Consider the following 18441-nt stretch of genomic DNA (forward strand, 5'->3'; position numbering starts at 1 on the left):
CAACAATTCTAAACACAACAACTGTTCATAAAATAATGTCATCGAGGTAAAACGAACTGAGAATGTTAAAATGACGACTGAGTTTTCGTCTTTGTCCGATTGATAGCAGCACTAGTGGGGTCTCTAGGCTAGGTATCCCGTTTTATCCGACTATCCCGTTTTATCCAACTTTCCCCTAATAGTCGATATGATGTTCAAGGTGTTTAATGTTTAGTCCATCAATCTCCTCAATAGTGAAAAAAGATCAAAAAATCACTTCAATAAAATAACTTTATAAAATACGTCCACCGGGACAATAGCCATTCCTTAGAATTACATTGAGAGTACATGCCGACGTACGTTTCACTTAATGTTTTAATTTAACTTGTTTGCAAATCAATCATTACGTTTGTGCAAAGATTGAATTTTTACGTACATTTTACGTCAAAGTGACGTTAACTACCAGTGGCGGACCCAAAATAAGTTGATTAAAGTTTCAAAATCAAAATACACTAAGCATCAAAATTAACGCACCACCTTAAAAATGGGACATTTTTGATGTCTTGTATTTCCTAAAGCTGTTGTCCGAATTGAGTGATTTTTTTTGTATATTATAGCTTTATTCTTTAAGAATATCGGTGTAATAATATTATTGCTAAACAGGTAAGTGTCATTGTATACCAGGTGTAACAATGATAGTGTGTTTTTTTCTCAAAGTTTGGAACACCCTGTGGAATATTCTAGGGTATATAAAATATGGAAATTAAAACTACACTGTAGCCTTAGGCTTTCTTAACATTTTGCTTTTTGATTCGTTTGCTTATTTGGGATCATAAAAAAGTTAGGTACTTTAACAACTAGTCATGTTATTCATCAATATAGGGTGTTTCTAAGTGCGACAAACTTTAAGGGGTAATTCTGCATGAAAAAAAAAATAATGACCGTTTGTTTTATAAACACATGCAGGGCCCCCGTAACCGGGCGTGCAACGCGTGCGATGCACGCGGGCGCAACCCCGAAAGGGCGCCAAACCGAAGGTTTGGTGAATAAGAAATATTTATTTTAAACGAGATCATTTTTTAAACAATCTTAATTTTAATTTTTTCGTGGACTCCTAGAGAAATTTCAAAAATCAAATTATTACTACTATTATTGTATTTTTAAAAACAATATAATATCCGAATGTTTGTTTTTCAGTATTAATGTTTTCTAAAGCAACAAATAATATTTAAGGTGTGGTGCATAGTTCCAAATATAATTCAATAATATTATGGACTGTACCCCAGACTCAACTCGTACAAAGCAAATAAGCCTAATTTTGCATTATGTTAAATTAAAAGATAATTCTAAAAAAAAGTTCAAATACAAGAGAGTTTTTCTCTAAGAAAAACTCTCTAAGAGAGTTTTTAGCTTCTCTAATAATATTTGACACTACAGGGGAAGGGTTATTTAATGTTGTAGTTGAACTATTACAAAATTTAAATACAAAAGACATGAGACTAATGAGAGGTCAAGGGTATGATAATGGTGCTAATATGCATGTATGATAAGGGTAGGATAATCCTCGAGCTTTTTTGTTCCACGCATTGCACATAGCATTAGTATATCTAATGAATGATGCTGCTAAAGTGTCAAATAAAAATAGTAAACTGGTTTAATATAGTACAAGAATTTCACGTATTTTTCTCTTCCTCCATAAAAATATGGGATATTATAAAATTACATGTTCCTGACTTAAAACTAAAACCCTAAGTGATACAAGATGGGCGAGTAGGATAGACGTTATAATGCCATATAAATTTCATTTAATTAAAATTTGTGAGAATGTCATAAATATAGCCGATAATGATACCTTCAACATAGCAAGTAGACAGTATTATAATAACTGATCAAGTCCTAATTTCGTTAAATAGTTCCTAAATTTGATAATGTTTGGTTATGATCATTTTTTGGTTTTTTAGTGATATTATTACATTAAGTGACGATGATATTTTAAAAAAACTGCCTTGCTCTTCAACAAAAGCTAACTGATCCAATAATAACGTTAAATAGTAGATTTGATGTGATGTTTAGTTATAATCTTTTTTTGGTTTTTTAGTGATATGATTACATTAAGTGACGATGACATTTAAAAAAAACTGTCTTGCTCTTCAACAAAAGCTAACTGATGCATTAAAAACTGTACTTACTACTAAAAATTATGAAGAATCAATATATTGGAAAATATCTAACTACATCTCTTCCAAATATCACTTTTTTATTAAGAATCCTCCTCACTTTAACTGTCTGTTCCTTTTGCATCTGGTGGTGAGAGATCATTTTCAAAATTAAAGTGATTAAAAATTACCTTAGTTCTACTGTGGCAGATGAAAGATTATCTGGTTTGGCAATATAGCTAGATAGCAAGAGCTCGTCAATAAAACTGACTTTTAAAATTGACTGAAAATAATATAAAAGAATTTTTTGCAGTCAAATCTAAAAAATCATAAATTTAAAATTTAGATTTAAGCTGTCTTTCTCTAAATTTAAGCGCGTAACTTAAAATTTCGGAGCAATGTTTTTAAATGTACTCATTTTTTCGAATCTTGAGAAAACTAATAAATATTTTTGAAAAATTTAAACGCAGAATGAAAGATTATATGATTACCAAAAGGCCGACAGTCCATTAGAATAAACAAAAAGCATTTTTTTGGATGAGATATTTAAACATCCCTATAACTTATTAAAATTAACACTATAGAAGTTTCCAGGGACTTTCGGCCCTCGGTAATAATGTAATCGTTCATTCTGCGTTTAAATTTTTCAAAAATACTTACGTACATAATAGTTTTCTCAGGATTTGAAAAAAATAAATACATTTAAAAAGCATTGGCTCGGAACTTTGCGCCTACGCTCTTAACTAATATATTAATGTTTTACTTGTTTTTTTGCCATCATCAGCAAATCAGTTACAAGAAAAATAAAATTTGAGTTCTCGCAATATTTGTTGTTTTATTACAAGTAAAAAATAAAAAAATATAGATGAGTTTCATAAGTGGTTATAATATGTAGTAGATTTAAGGGCGCTAAAATATACGCCGCACGCGGGCGCCGCTCAGCCTTGCGGGGGCCCTGAACACATGTCCACAAAATGCTTCGTTTCCGAGATACGGGATGTTGAATTTTTTCTTACAAACTGACGATTTATGTATTGCTCTAAAACCGGTTGAGATATGCAAATGAAATTTAGTAGGTTTTAAGAGATAGTTATTGCGCATTTTTTGACATACAATTAAGAATTTTATATTTATCATTGGCGTGCATACGGGATGTATCTAAAATATTTATACCCGTATGCACGCCAATGGTGAATATTAAATTCTTAATTGTATGTCAAAAAATGCGTAATAACTAGCTCTTAAAACCTACCAAATTTCATTTGCATAGCTCAACCAGTTTTAGAGGAACAAATAAATCGTCAGTTTGTAAGAAAAAATTCAACATCCCGTATCTCGGAAACAAACATTTGCGGATATATATGTTTATAAAGCAAACGGTCACTATTTTTTCATGCAGAATTACCCCTTAAAGTTTTTTCGCACTTATTTAGAAACACCCTGTATTGATGAATAACATTGCTATTAGTTGTTAAAGCAAATAACTTTTTTATTATCCAACATAACCGAATGAATCAAAAACCAAAATATTAAGAAAGCCTAAGGCTACAGTTGAGTTTTAATTTCAATATTTTATATACGCTAGAATATTCCACAGGGTGTTCCAAACTTTGAGGCAAAAACACACTATCATTGTTACACCTGGTATACAATGATACTTACCTGTTTAGCAATAATATTATTATGGTTTGTTCAACAGTAAATGGTTTGAATTCAATTAGTGCGGTCGTAAATATTATTAAATTTATCTGACCTGGCCCATTGTTAAGACCCACCCGGAGCGATAAGCCACCGAGGTAGACAGAGTTGGTCTTTTGCAATTAACACTGACTAGACGGTACTCCCATAATAAAGCCTAAAATAAATTTTACCTGAAACCGGGCCTTTTATACTATTATCGGTTAATCCGGGCTGTTTATAGTGGTAACTAATTGAACTTAACCATTTACTGTTTAACATACCATACATCGATATTCTTGAAGAATTAAGCTATAATATACTAAAAAAATCTCTCAAATCCAAATCGGACAACAGGTTTAGGACATATGAGACATCAAAAATTTCCCATTTTTAAGGTGGTGCGTTAGTTTTGATGCTTAGTCTAGAATAAATCTATTTTACAAAATGGAAATTATAGAAAGAAGTTTTTTGAGTAAAATGGACTATGTTCTTAATTACGAAAATAAGGAAGTCTGGGTTAAAAATATCCATTTCATTTTAAATATATTGTATATTAAAGAATGATAAACAGTAACACAACTACTATTTGGTGGAGGCCCCATTATTGTCAATACTACTTTGCAAGCTTCTGTTCATAGCACCAATCTTCTCGTGTTATATACAAGCTGTGCCCATGCCTGCTCAAGTTCTTCCCAAAGTTCAATTCTATTCCGTGGCGTAAGTTTCCTTTCATTTAATATCTTTGTTAACTCTGCCCACATATTTTCGATAAGGTTAAGGTCTGGACTCAATGAAGGCCGCGGAAGAACATTAACCTGAGATTCTTCCAACTATTCTCGAACAATTCTACTCGTATGCACTGGGCAATTGTCCTGTTGGAAGATGTTATTGGGAAATCTTCGGATCACTGATGGCAAGATTATGTTCTCAAGAATATGTTTGTAATATAATCCTGTTAATTTTTCTTCTAGATGAGAACAAACGCCCGGGCCTTCAGCTCTTATCCATCGCCATACTCTGACCGAGAATCCTCCACTATTTCTTAAATTATGAGTATACCGTTCATCAAACGATTCTCGATCCATGATTTCTCGGCCTGTAAACTCTTATTCGACCATTGCTGTATGATTGAAACACTCTTATTTCATTGAAAAATACAACGGTAAAAAGTTGTCTTCGCGGTTTATGAATTCATTACAAAATGTATCTGGTCTCTTCTTGTGCTCTTAGTCAAAACAAGTGGTGCATTAGGCGGTACTGTAGACTAGCGGGAAGCTTCATTTTGTGTTTTCTCTATTATTAAAATGCAAATATTTTTAAAATCGAATAGAGTAAATTTGTTAATTATTATTTTTATCTGCGGCACTTTTAACTGGCATTAAAAGCAAATTTTGATATGCCCAAAAACACATTGAAAATGTACCAGAAAAAATGTACCATGGATATGGGATAGATCTAGGATACTCGTACATTTATGCAGTGAACCGTCCAAATATGGAATAAAAACAAAAGTGAATTACCTACCGTAAGTTTAAACAATATTGATAAAAAAGAAGCCTGTTTTCTTCATTTATTATCTATATTAATATAGCTAAACATTATTCAAATATAGAATGATTTATTCTATTTTATTCACTAATTTTTCAATGAATTCTACTAATGCTGGAACCTAAAAAATACATCTGAATTAAAGCGACATTTAAGTTAGATATTCAAAATGATATTTTAATCGAAAAAAAATCTAAATTATATACCTAATTACTGAAAAACTATATGACATATTCGTACCATCCAAATAAAACGTTATAATATACAGTGATGAGCGCGCTAATAACCGACAAAATAACGCAAAAGATGGAAAACATTAAATTTTGAGATAAAATGAAATAAAACTAGCAGAGGTGTTAAATTTAGCGATAGGAACCTATAAACTGACATTATATTGATTGTTTCCCACCTTTACACGTATCAGAGGAGTATGTCAACTATAACTGTCACTGTGACAGTGGTAGTTGCCAAACTCGTCCGATAGGTGGGAAACACTCAATATAATGTCAATTTATAGGTTACTATCGCTAAATTTAACAGCTACTAGGTTCATCACTTTTTATCTCACAACTTAATATGTTTTCCATCTTTTGCGTTATTTTGCTGGTTATTAGTGCGCTCATCACTGTATAATATGTAAAGTATTTAAAGCAGATAAAAAAGTACAATATAATCGATCCGCTGAACTTGGTAAAATTTTGATAGAATCATTGTCGAAAACATACAACATAAAATTCCTGTCTTACATTATTAATAGGTGATGCATACTTCTTTAATTTAAAAAGAAGAATTATCATGATGAGTGTGAGTATACTATACTAAAGTAGAGCAGGAAAATATAGGAAAATTTCTTCTGGGAATACGAATTGAAGGAGAAGATATGTTGGCATCTTTTTATGTAAAAAACTAACTACACTTTGTGAGCAAAAAAATTGACTCAAAAGTAAAATAAGTTATATTTTCTGACTACGCTGTTTGACAAGTGTCTATCCACATATATATGCAAAATTAGAAGTAAAATATTAGTCCTGTCGCAAGTGGGGGTACTAACGTCCTCCTTAATTCAGATGGACTTAACCAAGTTTTTTTATGTATTTTGACCCGTAGAACACGATTTTTTTGGGTAACAGTTGATCCGGATGCCGATAAGATTGTTATAAACAAAGAACTTAAGGAATCACATAACAGTGATGTTTCGCAAAACAAAACATTTTTTTGTATTTTTTGGGTCATTCTAAGCAATTTTTTTTTAACAAGTTTTTTCGTAGGATGCATAGTTTTCGACATAAACGCGGTTGAACTTTCAAAAAATCGAAAGATTGCAATTTTTGACCCCGAATAACTTTTGATTGAAAAATAAAATAGCAATTCTGCTTACCGTATTTGAAAGTTCATGTCAAATTCTATCGGTTTTGATTATTTTCATTGCCAAAAATTAATTTCTTTATTGTTAAACAAAGCTATAAACATGCTATAAAAGTGCTTAAATGATGTTTTCAATGTATTTCTCATTTGAAATAGAACGAGTAGGCACGCGTACAGACAATTTCTACGTAGATTAAGTACATTTAAACGCATGCATTGGGCACGGGAAACACTATGTGTTTATGGCTTTGTTTAATAATAATAAAATTAATTTTCAGCAATTCAAATAATCAAAACTGATAGAACTTGACTTGAACTTTCAAATTCAGTAAGCAGAATTGCTATTTTATTTTTTAATCAAGTTAGTCGGATTCAAAAATTGCACATTTTTGATTTTTTGAAAGTTCAACCGCGTTTATCTCAAAAACTGTATATCCTACGAAAAAACTTGTAAGAACATTTTTTGTTGAGAATCACCCAAAAAATACAAAAAAAATGTTTTGTTTTGCGAAAAATCGCTGTTATGTAATTCCTCAAGTTCTTCGTTTATAACAATCTTATCGATATCCGGATCAACTGTTACCCAAAAAAATTCGTGTTCTACGGGTCAAAATACATAAAAAAACTTGGGTAAGTCCATCTGAATTAAAGAGGCCGTTGTACCCCTGTGGCGACAGGACTATATTTAGCCCAATAAATTACCGTTTTGGAGTGTAATTTTCAGGGGAAACTCCAAATTGCATGAAAATTTGGATTTTGGTTCGACTTACCATCCACTTCAAAGTTGAATTTGTGCCGTTGGTTGCTTTTACTTGGAGGGTGAGAGTCACCCCTTCTCGGGGGGTGAAAAACGCGTGTCGAAAATATGTCTGGAAATGCATAAATTTACATATTATAAGCAACTTTCGTTCTATAAAGTTTTTTACATAAGTCAGTACTTTTCGAGTTATTCGCGATTTAATACTTTTCGCGAGTCAATACTTTTCGACAAAAAAACTACGTTTTCAGACTGTTCTTTGGAAATAACTCAAAAAGTAAATATTTTATCGAAAAAAACATTCTTAGCAAAAGTGGAGCTTATAAAAAAAACGAAAAAAATGGTGTATCAGTAAAGTCTATAAATTGAGTAAAAGCAAAGTTGTAGCTCATGAAAAATACGTTCTTATTCGTCTAATTCAAAATCGAATAATTCAACGCGAAATCACCAAGAAATTAAGCCCTTTTCGGAAAAGTTTATTAATATTTTTAAAGTATCTAAAAAAAGCTTTATATTTGTTTTTTACAAAAGTTTCTAGCATCAAAAATAAGCGAGTTACACTGAAAAAACAAGTTGACCACTTCTCTTCTGTAAGAAAAATCGTGAAAATCTCCCCCTATTAAGCACCCTAAATAAAATTAATCGTTACCGCTTTACCATTTATTTTAGCTGTATATGTATTGTTTATACGATCTGTAAGTTTGATTGGTTTGAAGTGCTTATTTTCGAAAAAAAATTGGTTTTAAAGTAAAATTATTTTTTTCAAAATAACTTCAAAAGTATTAGTGATAAGAAAAATCTTAAAGAGTAAAAAAATGTAGGTTTTGTTATTACAAATATGCTAGTTTCATTTTGTTTTTCCGTAAGACAAAAATTGGTTAAGATATGGCTACTAAAAATTTACATACACTCGTGATTAGTGAACCGTTAAAGCTTTTTCAACTATAACCCTTTCAAAAATAAGCACTTTAAACCGGTGAGACTGACCGATCATATAAAAAATAGATAAGTAAGTAAATTGTTTGTGAATCGGTAGCGATTAATTTTATTTGGGGAGCTAAATACGGGGAGATTTTCATGATTTTTTTATCAAGAAAAAAGAGGGCTAACTTTATTTTGAGCGTAACTCGCTTATTCTTAATGCTATAAACTTTTATAAACAAAATAAAGCTTTTTATAAACACTTTTAGAAACTTTGAATGGGTTTTCCCGAAAAGTGCTTAATTTTTCGGTAATTTTACCTTGAAATATTCGACTTTTAATTAGACGAATATTTTTCATGAGCTACAACTTTGTTTTTACTCGATTGATAGACTTTACCGATACACCATTTTTTTCGTTTTTTTTATAAGCTACACTTTTGCTACGAATATTTTTTTGATTAAATATTTACTTTTTGTGTTACTTGCGAAAAACCGTCTGAAAACGTAGTTTTTTTGTCGAAAAATAAACACTTTCAATCACAAATGACTCGAAAAGTATTGACTTACATAAAAAACTCTATAGAACAAAAGTTGCTTAAAATCAGTCAATTTATCTATTTCCAGTCTTATCTTGAACGTATGTTTTTTCACCTCCGAGAAGGGGTGATTGTCACCCCCCAAGTAAAAGCAACCAACGGCACATTTTCAACTTTGAAATGAAGGGTAAGTAGAACCTAAATCCAAATTTTCATGCAATTCGGAGTTGCCCCTGAAAATTACACGGTATCGCCGTATTTTCCGTTCATTTACTGGGCTATTTGTAAACAGAAGTAATTTGTATTGTAATGACACCAGTATTTATAAAGTTATTAACTAAAGAACATCCCAAAGATAACTTATGCCCGGTTGTAATACCAACAGACCTTACACTTAAGTCGAGAAGAATATATTACAATAAGAATACCATAATAGAGTAAAATAGATATAATCTATAATAAGGTAAGAATCTAAAATTATGGTGCAACGTAAGTGATACTCAACGAATCTATAAGTAGAGCTTAGCTAAGCTGGAGCTTAAGATCTGTTGGTGCAACAAGGCATTAATATTGTATATGTACCTATGTGAGAAAACATGAATGAAAGTCATTATGTAATGAATATAGAAGTAAATTAATATAAAAAATCAAAATTAATACTGAGTATTTCGTCCTCTGCGTTGTAGTATACTTTCCAGCAATTCCAACCGAGATCTAAAGAACCTTTTTTAAAGTTTCTGACTCATTCCTGAAGAATCGCTTCCCATTGAAATCCCAATCCATTTAATGCAGTTTTTAGCTTTGCCAAACCCTGTCCTTGAGCTCATCCCGTTGGTACTCGATGGGATTCATATCCGGAATCAATGAGGGCCAGGTTGCGATATTGATGTTATTGATGCAGGTAATCTTTCGTAATCCGCGCTGTGTGACATCCAGCGTTATCATTCATTAGCATGAAGCCGTCGCAAGGAACAACATGGTCTTGAAGAATATCCGTAATTTAACAATGCGCTGTCAAGCCCCGTCCGCAACCACCATCGGGCTCCAACACAATCTCCTAAAGATATACCACCCCAAAACATACCCGAACCACCTCCACAGATCACTGTTTTCACATAGTAGCATTGGGCAATTGGTTTTCCGGGCCTCCGATAGACTCATCGTCTTCTGTAATGGCTTTACATATATGTAAAGCCACATTTGACTCCCCTCAGAGAATAAAACTACTCGATTGGCCAAGGTCCTTATTGACGTGTTCCGGACAAACTGATTTCCACCCACTTCCAATTTGTCAAAATTTAACACCGTAGCAAAAAATAATTATTTACTTTTACTATGACCTGTTTTTAAACTAGAAGGAGTAATTCAAATTTATCGCGCCATAATGACTGTTTGTAATTGGCTCAACTGCAAGAAAGTTTACTACACTAAATTATGAAATTTTGACACTATCAACATCGACATTTATGACATTTTGACACTATTGGCATTTCATAGGTTAATTAAGTTATATCGGCAATTTTTTCTGTTTTCTGCGTTAACCCTTTAATTTTCAGATTTTTAGTTTGCGTTTATACAGTGAGGAAGTTTGCATAATTGACATTCCTCTTATACCGGAAGGTGTCGAGGTGTCTTCTTTACACGTCATTCTCTGTGAATTTACGCCACTTTTTTTCGGTCCCTAACAGGTCGATTTTAATTTTTAAATTATGATTTTTTGGCATATATTATATCATACTGGTGACGTCATCCATCTGGCCGTGATGACGTAATCGATGATTTTTTTAAATGTAGGGCTCGTGTGATAGCTGATTTGAAAGGTTATTTATTCTGTAATATAAACGTTAACATATTTATTTGTACAGGGTGTCCAAAAAAATTTCTGTGAATGAAATTAATTGAGACAAAAAGAAAAATGTATGTAATTCATTTAATTCAAAATACATTTTAGTACTGCTGTTACAAAAAAGAAAGAATTGTTTATTTGACAAATAAATATTGTTGTTCGCTTAAATTCAATGTTAAACTACCACCCACCTGTCTCTGGAGTTTGAACATTGAATTTAAGCGAAAAGCCATGTTTATTTGTGAAATAAACATTTTTACCTGTATTCTGACAGCAGTAAAATGTATTCTGAATTAAATAAATTCCTTACATTCATCTTTCTGTGTCAATTAATTTAAACGAAAAAGAAATTTTGGACACGCTATATAAATAATTGTGTTAATGTTTATATTACTTAATAGAGAATTGAATGCCCTTTCAAATGAGGTAGCACACGACTTCTATTCTCATTTAAAAAAATCATCGATAACTTCACTAGTATGATATAGGTAGAGGAGAGTTGGATAAAACGGGATAGTCGGATAAAACGGGATACCTAGCCTAGAAACCCAAATAGTGCTGCTATCAATCGGACAACGACGAAAACTTGTTCTCAGTCGTCATTTTAACATGCTCAGTTCATTTTACCTCAATGAGACTATTTGATGAAAAGTTGTTGTGTTTAGAATTGTTTGACTCTATTTTTTTGGTACTTTGTACTTTTAAGTGCGTTGTTTTCTACATTATATTTCCTACATATATAAACATATAACTCCGGTGACTATTACACTTAATTAAGCACTCATTAACGAATATTCTCATGTGTAGTCTATCTAATTTTACTTTCACGTTTAGGCAGGAGTCATTTTTGTTTTGAAAAATGTCTGAGTTGGACAAAACGGGACACTTATAAGTTGGATAAAATGGGATATAGTTTGTTATGTCCCGTTTTATCCACCTATTTAATTGTTGGCCTATTAGTTTTTTAAATAGCCATAAAGCGTGTTCTCACACTGCAGAAAAGAATAACATATTTTTATGTGACTTTTGTTCTGATATATAGGTACGTATGTACCTAGTCCTAAATAAAAGGTCTTATTTCCCATTTTGCAATAAAACATAAAAAGGCCTATTTTTGAGTTTCTCACTACTGATGATATTGTTTTTTCGAAGGTAAATTTTGCTTTGCAGTCTTATGTCTACTTAATTATACTTTTTAGATAATTTTATGCAAAAATTAAATATTGTGAACCTATCCCGTTTTATCCAACCGTGTTATGCTAAAACGGGATGTGTAGGACTTTCATAAATATTTTTTTGAAGTTATACTTCTTTAGGCGCGATTAAGGGTGAAATTTTATTAATCTGCGCGCATGCACACACAGGCAGTATGGAGTTCGTTACTAAAAATGTTTTAATTTATGTATGTATCAGTCCAGAAAAGGTGTGGAAAGGATATATTAGTGTTTTTAAATATATTTTTCTATAAACGTGTTAAAACTGCAATTTATAGCACTCCATAGGAGAGAAAAAATGCTACTTTAAAGCACCAGTGCTTTAAAAATTTTAAGGCACTACAGTTAAAAGTGAATTGTCAAATTGTGAAACGTCAAAATATTTATATTTCATTTATTAACATTAATATTAATAATACAACTTGCGCAATTTAAAAAAGGTGGTTTAAAAGGTTTTTCTAAATTTAATTTAAACTGTATTATTGCATTTTTAACACGTTTGTAGAAAAAACTGTTAAAATTTGTTAGAATATACAAAAATAAAAGTAGATGTTATTCTATAGTTGTTCTGATTTACGTATTGACAGTATAGGCAGTTTTGATGTAATGTCAAGAAAAATATAAAAATGGAATGTCAGTCAAGTTCAAGTAAAAGTTTTTGTAGGTATTGTCCTGTAATTGAGAATGAATAAATTATAATTGTTGATATATAAGACGTTTGTAGAAAAAATATTGTATGATATAGGTGTTAAAAAGTACATTTTAAGGCACTCATGTGAATTGCAGAATGAGCGAAGCGAATCTTTCACATACGTGCCTTAAAATTGTGCTTTTAACATTTATATCATAAATAACTATTATTATAATTTTTGTGTATTTGGACTTGTCTACCTCGGAAATGCGTTGAACGCATTTCAAACAGAGAAGTCTTAAACAGAGTAGGTCAAGGCGAAGGTGACTTAATGAAGATGATAAAAAAGAGAAAACTTGAATATCTGGGGCATATAATGAGAGGTAGCAGATACAGGATGCTGCAGTTAATACTCAATGGAAAGATCGACGGAAAAAGAGGAATTGGTCGAAAGAAATATTCATGGCTCCGAAACCTTCGTCAATGGACTGGCTTATCAGCAGATCAATTGTTACATGCCGCACAAGATCGAGAACGATATCGGCAAATTGTTATGGAAGCTACCCACGCCTAAAAATTTGGGCACGGTACTTAAAGAAGAAGACCTCGGAAATAAGATAATAAGTAATATTTAAAGTATTTTATAATTCACTTCGTATGTTTGTCACTATGTCTGAGAAATCTTGTAGCCCGTATAAACAAAAGAGTATAGCTCAGTGGTAGAGCGTTGGGCTGGAGATCAAGAGGTCCCCGGTTCAAATCTTGGTGTTTTCTAATCTTTTTTTAATTTTTGGTATTGTTTTAATAAAAATTTTTGGAAAGTAAAAATTAATTTAATCTTTAAATAAAATACAAATAAACTGTCTGAAAGTATATTTATTTAATTGAAATCATATTTAGAAGTATAACTTCTTACGTGCATACACAGTACACACACATTAATTTTTTACTATTTTCCAGTTACATATTAAAAATAGCTAAAAATATGTTTTTTGTGTGCTTCAATAAATGTTATACCTATAAAAAAGAATAATATGATAATTTCTTTAACATTTTTTCCGTAATAAAAATTAACAAGAATGGTATCCCGTTTTGTCCAACTCCCCCTACATGACAAAAAAAATCATAATTCAAAAATAAAAATCGACCTGTTTGAGAAAATGAATTTATTCCAACCTAAACGTCCTCACTGTATATAAAAAACAGTTATTTTTAGAGAACTATTTAGCGGCGTAAGGGTTGGCGTAGCGCAGCCGGTAGTATGCTTGCCTCGAGTGCTGGTAGACCGGAGTTCAAATCCCATCGCCGGCAAGAACAACTAGATATTTTTAAAAATGTCTATAGGCCCCTGGTCGACTCAGCCTGAATAAAATGAGTACCTTGGGTAAAACCTGGGGTTATAATAGGCGGTTGAAGCGTATCACTGGCCCTGTTACCTTCCTTGTATGCCGTAGGCCCCAGATATAGCAGACTACCCTGCTGTACTCCCAAAGCCACGTAAGCGGTATAAAACGGGAGACTATTGTTATAAGCGGTGTATTAGTATAATATAATATTTATGACATCAACCAAAAAAAGAATATGACTCTGGTGATCTCTAGTGACATTATTGGCTGTGAATATGTCTTTAGATTTTACTCCTCCTAGTTCAAAAACGGGGTATAGACAGTTGGGACTGGGATCAGTGAACCGATTATACAGGGTGTCCCGAAAAGATTGGTCATAAATTATACCACAGATTCTGGGGTCAAAAATAAACTGATTGAACCTCACTTACCTATCTACAATAGTGCACACAAAAAAAGTTACAGCCCTTTGAAGTTACAAAATGAAAATCGACTTTTTTTCATTTATCGAAAACTCTTAGAGATTTTTTATTGAAAATGGACATGTGGCATTCTTATGGCAGCAACATCTTATAAAAAAATTAAAGTGAAATTTGTGCACCCCATAAAAATTTTATGGGGGTTTTGTTTCTTTAAACCCGCCAAACTTTTGTGTACGTTCCAATTAAATTATTATTGTGGCATCATTAGTTAAACACAATGTTTTTAAAACTTTTTTGCCCCTTAGTACTTTTTCGATAAGCCAGTGTTTATCGACATATTTTGAATATTTATCGAATCCACCACATATTTGTATATGGTTAAGTACGATTATAGAGACCTGTTAATAATCTGAAAAATTATTTATAATTTGCATTTTTAGGTATATTTTGAAAAAGAAGCCACATCTCGATAAAAGGTGACTTGTCAAAAAAAGACTGAGAGGCAAAAAATTTTAAAAACACTGTATTTAACTACTGGTAAGTACCACAATAATAGTTTAATTGGAACGTACACAAACGTTTGAGGGCTTTAAAAGAACAAAACCCCCATAATTTTTTTATGTAAATATATTAAAAAAGAAGCCGCATCTCGATAAAAACTGGATTATCGAAAAAATACTAAGAGGCAAAAAAGTTTTAATAACGTTGTGTTTAACTAATGGTATCACAATAATGAATTAATTGGAACGTACACAAAAGTTTGGGGGGGTTTAAGGGAACAAAACCCCCATAAAATTTTTATGGGCTGGACAAAATTTACTATAATTTTGTTTTAAGATGTTCCTGCCACAAGAATAATACATGTCCATTTTCAATAAAAAATCTCTAATAGTTTTCGATATATTGAAAAAAAATCGATTTTCATTTTGTAACTTTAAAGGGTTGTAACTTTTTTTATGAGCACATTTGTACTAAGGTAAGTTAGGTTCAATCGAACTATTTTTGACCCCAGAATGTGTGGTATAATTTATGACCAATCTTTTCGGGACACCCTGTATTATAACATTTAAGCTTTTGAAAGTACTTATTTTTCACTTTACCGTCTTTTTTCCTTCATATGTTTCTTCCTTCCTTGTCTCATAATGAAAGTACTTAATCAAAGGATACACCTCAACGTCGTTATCGTTGCATAGTTCAGTATTGACAGTACAATCTACCTGAGTAAAACATATATCAGGATTTTTTCTAAAATGTTCAGCAACGTCTTGATATTTTGGTTTGGTTTTTCTACAATGAGGACAGTCTAAAATGGAAAATTTCTAATAAAGTTTTAAATACAAAGGAGAGATGTATAAAAATACAATAAAACAGGTACAGTAGAGAATATTATATTCTTGACAAAGAGGCGCCCCTTTCACTGCACAAGTACTTTCCTATTATCGTTTTCAGGATATGGATTTTAATATAGAGAGTGAGCAGACAAAATCTAGACAAAGTCGTCTTCATCAACATTTTAGAAAAAAGTAGAATCTGTTGATTTTTATTTTAAGGGGATATTTGTTTTGATATTTTTAACTCGGTCATCTTCACATTCAAAAATATAATACCAAAGCTTTTAAATATCATTATTTTTTATTCTATCGACGCATCTAGTAAGTTTTTGGGCCCTTTATACAATAGTGTAAATTTTAACATTTCGTCTGATTTTAAATGTCAAATTTAGTTGCTTTTTTTTTAACCGTATGTTATGAATCTAATAAGTTAATTATTGGTTTATTTAACATTTTCCATTCAACACAATGGAAATTCCAGATTTCTGGAACAATCTACCCGCTTGTACAGGTGAAATGGATGGATACCATATATTTTTAGTCACCTGGTAGCCTCGAAAAACTGTTTACCGCTTGTGATCTAATCTCTCTAGTATGGTTGTCTGTTTCAGTATCCCAGATTTAATTTATGATCTTACTATGTCCTGATTTTGTAACGATCCAAAAAACCTGCAAGTTTTAATTCAGCTATCTCAAATTCATCCTGTATAAGGTTTCAGTATCTTCTTCTTTGTGTGCCGTGCTTGTTTTCAAGCGTTGGCTATCGTCATCGTCGTATTAACAAGCTTATAATGAAATGTTTCTCGTCGGCAGCTAAATGAAACAAATCCTCGACCGTTCGACCTGTCCATTGTCTAATGTCACGCAGCCACAGGCACGCAGCCAAGGTAGGGGTCCATGGGGTCCGGACCCCTCCCAACCCTACCTCGGCTTCTGTTCCGAGGCAGCAAGTTTATCCATAAGTTATTATTAATATTTTTGAAAAGGTGAACGTAATTATTATTATTTTTTACTAGGATTATTTCTATTTTTCAGTGTACGGATCAACTTATATCCAATTTAAAAATCCGATTTAGCAAAAACGAAAATATTCTATTAGCAAAAATTGAAGAAAAAAATCTTCTGTGTAAAAGGTAGATATATTTATTTGAAAACCCCAATAAAGGGCTAAGTTAAAAAACAGAACGTTTTCGCTCTAAAGAGAGCATCATCAGTGTTCTAAGCCTAAAATAAGTATAACCATAACTAGTGAAGACAAAAGTAAAAAAAAAAAATTTTGACCAAGATAAAAAATTAGGTTATACTCACAAGCTCTACATGTTAAATACATGCAATACATTTCCCTTGCAGCAATAAAAGCTGAATATGTATATGTTACGTGTTATGGTGTAACTGTAATACAATATTATCTCTCTAACCAAATACCGAAGTTCTCCACGTAATTAAATATTGTAATAAAGATTTGTCTTCTAAACATTTACAAATTCCTTACAATTTTGGCAACTATACCTGTCACAACGGCCAGTGTAGAACCTATGTTCTCAACAATGAAGCGAGTAAAAACTTTACCCAGAAACAAGATGGGAAACGAAAGACTCAATTTATTGGCTCTTTGTTACGTTCATTGGAACGTCGAAACCCAGATATATAGACATCAAATCATCATCACATATGTCATAGAGCGAATAGCATAGCTGAAGTGGAATTGGGCGGGTCATGTAGCCAGAATGGAGAACGGTGTGGACCCAAAAAATTACAGTGTGGAGACCACGAACAGACAGAAGAAGTAGAGGTAGACCACCTACACGGTGGACAGACAACGTCAAGAGGGTTGCTGGGAATTGGTTGCTGGAAGCCCAAGATCGACAGAACTGGAAGAAATTAGGGGAGACCTATGTTCAACTTTGAATGCAGAAGGCTGGATGATGATGATATATCAAATAGCCCAAAATTATTGGGTAGACCGCTGAATAGAAGACCGACTCTTTTCTACGGAATTCGATATTTCGTTAGTGGTCACTAACACTAGTTATTGGGATTTTAAAAATATTAAAATAGTTTTTACAAATTTTGCATATGGATCTGAAATTTATTTTGAATATTTTTTTCAATACCTTACCGTGTAGTCTAAAATCTCACGATGAGGTTGAAGCGCGTGTTGATGCGAGCTTCAAGTGTTTAAAAATTTAGACGTCGGCAAAGAGAGATATAATATTGTTATGCTCTACTTTTTCTATTTATTTAGATTAATTAGCAAATTCTTAATTTAATTGATTATTCAATTATTCTATTTCTTGCCTATGTAAAAACACAACTAAATTCCAATTAAATTTTCCAATCAATTTTATTCTCAGGGCTATCTTGTATTTGATACAATACCTGTGATCTGTGGCTTCTAGTATTTCTGGTTGCTTACTTCTTCCAGGGTAGAAACAGGGAAATTGAAAACACTCAAAATCATATAAATGTAATCTATTGTTTTTATCAAATAAGCCGTGTACATAAGATTCAAAAAATACTAAAATTTAACTTTGTTGCAACAATCTCTAACTTAATAAATTAAACTCTAACTCTGATATCTCCTTGTTTTGAAAAAATATTTATTTGATTAATTTCTTATTTACTCACACTAAATTGAATGAATTTTACTTTTCTTCTTTTGAATTGATTTCTCAAATTTGAAATGACTAACTGCGTTAAAAAAATT

At 31.8% G+C, this 18441-nt stretch overlaps 1 protein-coding gene across 2 annotated transcripts in view; it reads right to left on the minus strand.

The window, feature by feature from the left end:
- Positions 1 to 18441, minus strand: part of LOC126885212 (protein disulfide-isomerase A5-like) — a 37717-nt gene that overhangs the window by 11175 nt on the left and 8101 nt on the right. Inside the window, exons 2-3 of one of the 2 annotated variants that reach the window (XM_050651667.1) lie at positions 15504 to 15706; positions 5340 to 5484 (exon numbers count right to left, since the gene is read on the minus strand). In XM_050651667.1, coding sequence (XP_050507624.1) covers positions 5434 to 5484; positions 15504 to 15706 — 254 coding nt within the window. In that variant the 3' untranslated portion in view covers positions 5340 to 5433. The remainder of the gene's footprint in view (positions 1 to 5339; positions 5485 to 15503; positions 15707 to 18441) is intronic. The other variant, XM_050651666.1, reaches the window with a different exon arrangement.

This window comes from Diabrotica virgifera, chromosome 5 (assembly GCF_917563875.1).
Source record: "Diabrotica virgifera virgifera chromosome 5, PGI_DIABVI_V3a".
NCBI classification, from domain to species: Eukaryota; Metazoa; Arthropoda; class Insecta; order Coleoptera; family Chrysomelidae; genus Diabrotica; species Diabrotica virgifera.